Below are 5527 nucleotides of genomic sequence, written 5' to 3'. Positions count from 1 at the left end.
CAAAAATAAATAAATTTCTTAGGGTAAGTTTTTTTAATAAAAGTGATATTAAAATTTTGACCTTCTACTTGGAATTATATGAAAAATAATGTTCATTGGTAAAATTTCTACTTATACATGAGTAATATTATCATAGATGATGCATGACATTAATGCAGTAGATTGATAGATGATTAATTTAATCAGTAAAATAGATTAATTAGCCAAATATATATGAATTAATGAGCATTGCAAACATATTACATTCATACGCGTGCATGACATAAATTACAAAAATAATCCTTCCTCATGGTCGACGCGGGCATGTTGAACATCATCTTCCGCTTCCTCCTCTTCTAGAGGTATTTCTTGAGCTATGCCATGCACGTGCTGGTTGTAGTCATCTTCATCTGTGATATTATTCAATCCAACTATTCTTCTTTTGCCTTCATGAACAACATGTAGGTTCTTGTTACACGGATCAAGTATGTAGAAGATTTGAACAACTTGTTTAGCAAGAACGAAAGGTTCATCCTTGTAGGCGTTGTTAGCCAAATTGACAGTGGTGAAACCTTCCGTATCAACTTTTACATTGCGAAGATCGACCCATCGACAGCGAAACAACGGGACTTTGAACTTCAAGTAGTCTAGCTCCAATATTTGCTCTACTCTGCCGTAGTACTGATCACGGCGACCACCGTCGTCGGTACCAGCCTCAATGCGCAACCCACTGTTCTGCACTGTGCATTTACTGTCTTGCTTCATCGTGTGAAAGGTGTATCCGTTTATGTCATATCCTTGCCAAGTTGTGGCACTCCATTCAGGACCCTGTGACAACCACTTCAATGTTTCACTAGACAAGTTCTGCTCGTTCGTAATTCTATTCTTGAACCACTCGTTGAAGGAAGACATGTGCTTGTTTCTAACCCAACTATCTGATCGGCCTGGGTTTTCATGTCGGAGAAATCCCAAGTGTTCATCAACATACGACGCTACCTCGGTCATATGCGTGAGTACCGTGAAATGAGCCTTATCATACACCTTTCGATCCATCCTTATTATTTTCCGTCCAACAGTACCCACACTATCAAGCCTCACCTCGTGATGAGATCGTGGTAATCCAATTGAAGAGGTTTCCGACATGTAGTCCACACAAAAATCGATGACCTCTTCGCTGGTGTAACTCTCAATGATGCTTCCCTCGGGGTGGGATCGGTTTCGTACAAAAACCCTTTAAGATCCTCATATATCTTTCACAAGGATACATTTGCGTCACGAAAGCAGGTCCACAACACTTTGTTTGTCTAACAAGATGCACTGGAAGATATACCATTATATCAAAGAAAGTTGGAGGAAAGTACATCTCCAAATGACATAGCGTTCTCACAATTTCTGCCTGTAGTTCATCTAGTCCCTCAAGATCAATGATCTTCTGGCCGATAGCATGGAAGAAGGAGTATAACCGCATTATCGTGTATCGCACCTTAGGAGGCAAAATATTCCTTATTACAACGGACAACAATTGTGTTATAAGAACATGACAATCATGCGACTTCATTCCTACCAACTTAAGGTCTTGCAGTGAAACGAACCTACTAATTCTTGACGAGTAACCAGATGGAACCTTTATACCACTAAGACATGTCAACAAATTCATCTTCTCATCTTTCGATAGAGTGTAGCAGGCTGGAGGAAGGTACACCCTGCCAGACTCTGTGGTAACGGGATGTAGCTCCAGACGAATACCCATGTCTTGCAGATCTCGTCGGGCGTTTAGACCATCCTTTGTAATGCCTGGGTTAAGCAGTAGCCCCATCAAACTCTCACATACATTCTTCTCAACATGCATCAGATCTATGCAGTGGCGAACCTCAAGATCCTTCCAGTATGGTAGTCTCCAAAATATTGACTTTTTCTTCCACATGCTCTTATCTTTTGCCTTTACAGCTTTTCTCTTTTTTCCAAACTCGTTGGTTATTCCCATCACTAAGTTGTGCACATATGTCCCTGTTGGGTGTTCTGGGGGTCTGGCTGTATCTCTGTGGCCATTAAAATTTTTTTTCATATTCCTGTAAGGGTGATACCGTGGGAGAAATCTCATGTGACCCATGTAGACCATCTTGTGTGAATGCTTCAATCATTTGCTTCTTGTTTCGTCTATATACTCCAAACACGCCTATTTTCCTTTGACTGTTTGGCCAGAAAGATTGCCAAGGGCTAGATAATCGTTGATGGTATTAAAAACCATTGCATGGAGGTTGAAATACTCCTGTGCATATGCGTCCCATGTACGTGTGCCCTCATTCCAAAGTGTCGCGAAGTCATCGATTATTGGTTCAATGAACACATCAATATCGTTGCCCGGTTGTCTCGGTCCTTGAATGAGCATGGCAAGCATAATATACTTTCTTTTGAAGCAAACCCAAGGAGGAAGGTTGTAGTTTACAAGAAGAACTGGCCATGTACTATGACGGCTGCTCAAATCACCAAATGGATTAATTCCATCTATACACATGTCAAAATGCATGTTTCTTGGATCCTCTGAGAATTCCTGGTAAAACCTATCGATTCTCCGCCATTGTATTGAATCTGCTGGGTGGCTAAGCTTGCCATCGACTTTTCGTTCTTCGGCATGCCAACGCACGAGTTTTGCTTGTTCCTTATTCACAAATGTTCTCTTCAAGCGCTTCGTAATTGGGAGGTACCATACAACCTTTGCCGGTCCTCCCCTCTTTGACTTACCTCCTTCACTTGCACTTTTTGCTCGTTTGTATCTACAAGCCCCACATACAGGGCAAGCATCCAGGTCAGCATATTGCTTGTAATACAAAATATAGTCGTTCAGACAAGCATGAATTCTTCTAACTTCCAGGCCCAACGGACATAACAATTACTTAGCTTCGTATGTCGTCTATGGTAATTTGTTCCCCTCTGGCAACATGTCTTTTAACAGCTCAAGAAGTTCTGTAAGACTCTTGTCGGACCATCCATTACTTGCCTTAAGCTTCATGAGTTTCAACACGCTGGACAACTTGGTGTGCTTCGACTTACATCCATCATACAAGGGCATCTGACAATCTTCCACCAACTTACTAAACTTCAATGTCATGCAATGTCTCTGTCGTTGTCATCTACATCTTCAATGTCATGCAACATTTGAGATAGACATTCAGTGTCGAAGTCAATGGTATCTCCGCCTAACGGAGACGGTGAAAACATGTTTTCTGGAGCTGCGGCGACGTTCACTATATTTTGATCTGACACTATTCATCAGCATCAACATCAGCTGCCTCTTGCTCTCCATGTTTGCTCCAACATATATAATTCTCCATGAATCCTCTCATTATCAAATGAGAATGCACTTCTGAACTATCAGGGATCATCTTTTTATTCCTACAGTCATTACATGGACACGATATATACAGGCTCATCCTGCTTTTCATGTCATTGTTCGCAAATTTAACAAATTCAGTGACCCTCCTCCCTATACTCCGTGGATAAACGATGAACATGGTACATCCACTTCCGATCCATCTGCAATAAATAACATAAAGAAATATTATATGATGTTTGATTGAAAAATATTATAAAATATTTCCATTATTTTTGGAATAAGACAAATGAATGGTCAAACATTGAAAGAAAAAAATGGTCAAACATCTTAGTTTTACCTCCAATTTTTATAAAAATTCGCCCCCTTTGTCCTCCCAACCCAACTGTGAGCAGTGCACTGGTCGGGACAGAAAACAGTTGGCAGTTAGGGATATTTATAGCACAAACACACGCATAGACGGATTTAAAGAAATACCCGCCAAAGGTGGTGGGAGGTTAACTGTGACGGTTTGCAACTGAAAAAGCCGTCACAGGTGATGGCATACCAGAAACGGCTTATTCTACGCAGCCCGTCACAGGTGATGGGATATCACTTGTGACGGATTTTCACGTTGGCCCGTCAGTGGTATCGAACACCAGTGATGGGCCGCTGCTAGGCCGAGGTAGGATGCCACACTTGTGACAGATGTGGTTACAACCCGCCAGAGGTGACGGATGGCACTAACCAGGCCGTTGGCCCATCAGTGGTATCCCCTCACGGCCCGGTCAGTGCCATCCCTCACAGGTGTGGCGTTCTGGTGTAGTGTCATCATATGCTTTTTTGATCAAAAGTATAAGAACATGTTCCTTCCATCAACCCTGCATCCATAATATAACTACGTGACACCGTGCAAATCTATAGAAGACTACATAAAGCATGCTGCACTTCGGAAAGACAATCGAAAATCACACAAATGTGGTCTCTACCATGCAAAACCGAATTAATTGGTACAATTGGTCTCATCAACATAATATCAATGCATTACCTTTTTAATTTTTTGAACTTAATTGCCTTGTGTACAAGTACCATTTTACCATTACTCAGTAAGTATCTCTAATACCTTTCCTGCATTAGTTTTCGTCGTGGACTGTTGGAGCTTTACCTTTTTGAAATGCAAACACCAAAAAATTACATAATATTATTAGCTAGTAGAAGTCACGGTAACCGTGAGAAAAAATTAAAATGATCGTGTGCATCGTCACCGGGATAACAGTGTGGTCACTTGCTAACGAGCCCAGTTCTGTCCCTAGAAAAAACAAATTAAAAAGAGTGCAATTCGACCAATCATATTCAGAGTTGATACTAAATTAAGCTCATCATCAAATCCGCTTAAGTTCGACAGTCTAGTTAACAAAGATCCTCAGAGCTAAAGCAATTCAGGACGAAGGGATCATCCAACCAAGGTCTCCCCTTGCTTGAACCTTTCGCTTTCATATAACACAGTGAACCATGTAACATTAAATCATGCATAGGAAATATATCATATGATTCATCCTTTGTTAGTGAACCATGTAACAGTAAATCATGCATAGGAAATATATCATATGATTCACCCTTTGTTCCACGTCCATTCATTTCATATGGAAGGATGGATGCGAAGTCTACACTCCGGATGCACCTCGTCCTCGGTGCTCTTTCAGCTGGCTGACAACACAACGGTGACTAACGCTGTTTCGCCGGCTCTTGGGTCGCGAGCTCGTCGAGCAAAGCAACACCAAGCGGAGAATGGTTGGATCTGAGGCAGCTGAGCTATTCCCAACGCCTACCATGCCCCCAGGAACCACTACGGATGCAGCCTGCGCCAAGTGCACACCGATCACCCCTTTGGTTAAACTCAGCAAGGCTTTCTATGTATGTGTCCAGGACAAAGTCTGGATTGGAATACTGCACTCGTATTTTTGGTTATACTTATACTTATAAGCTAAAATTTTAATTTAAGTGAAATACATGGCTATGATTCATTAAACCGAGACGGTAGACCTAGATGTGCAATTTCCAAGTTTATGGACCTAAATGATATTCGCTCTCAAGCTTAAGGATCTAGATGTGCAATTTAAAAGTTTACGGACTTAAATGATATCTGCTCCCAAGTTTATTGACTGGCCATATATTTTACTCTTTTAATTGTTAACCTTAATATTTTAGAGTTTTTTATCATAGTTTATTTTACAGCCA

The 5527-nt window shown here is 41.1% G+C and overlaps 1 protein-coding gene across 1 annotated transcript; it reads right to left on the bottom strand.

Moving 5' to 3' along the window:
• Nucleotides 1-267: 267 nt before the first annotated feature.
• LOC121054193 lies at nucleotides 268-2098 on the bottom strand. The gene is made up of 2 exons (XM_040523198.1): nucleotides 1341-2098; nucleotides 268-1210 (listed from the first exon to the last, which is right to left on the bottom strand). Exons 1-2 carry the CDS (start codon nucleotides 2096-2098, stop codon nucleotides 268-270), a joined length of 1701 nt encoding a protein of 566 aa, XP_040379132.1.
• Nucleotides 2099-5527: the final 3429 nt, after the last annotated feature.

The sequence above is a fragment of the Oryza brachyantha genome, chromosome 4 (genome assembly GCF_000231095.2).
Source record: "Oryza brachyantha chromosome 4, ObraRS2, whole genome shotgun sequence".
NCBI classification, from domain to species: Eukaryota; Viridiplantae; Streptophyta; class Magnoliopsida; order Poales; family Poaceae; genus Oryza; species Oryza brachyantha.
This window is presented reverse-complemented; position numbering and strand designations above follow the sequence as displayed.

Excerpts from the sequence above, each read along its gene's own strand:
- LOC121054193 (XM_040523198.1), bottom strand. The coding sequence starts at position 2,098 with ATGGTCTACATGGGTCACATGAGATTTCTCCCACGGTATCACCCTTAC. Across the intron at positions 1,211-1,340 it reads ACGCTATGTCATTTGGAGAT|GGTTTTTGTACGAAACCGAT; the intron begins GTACTTTCCTCC and ends AGGATCTTAAAG.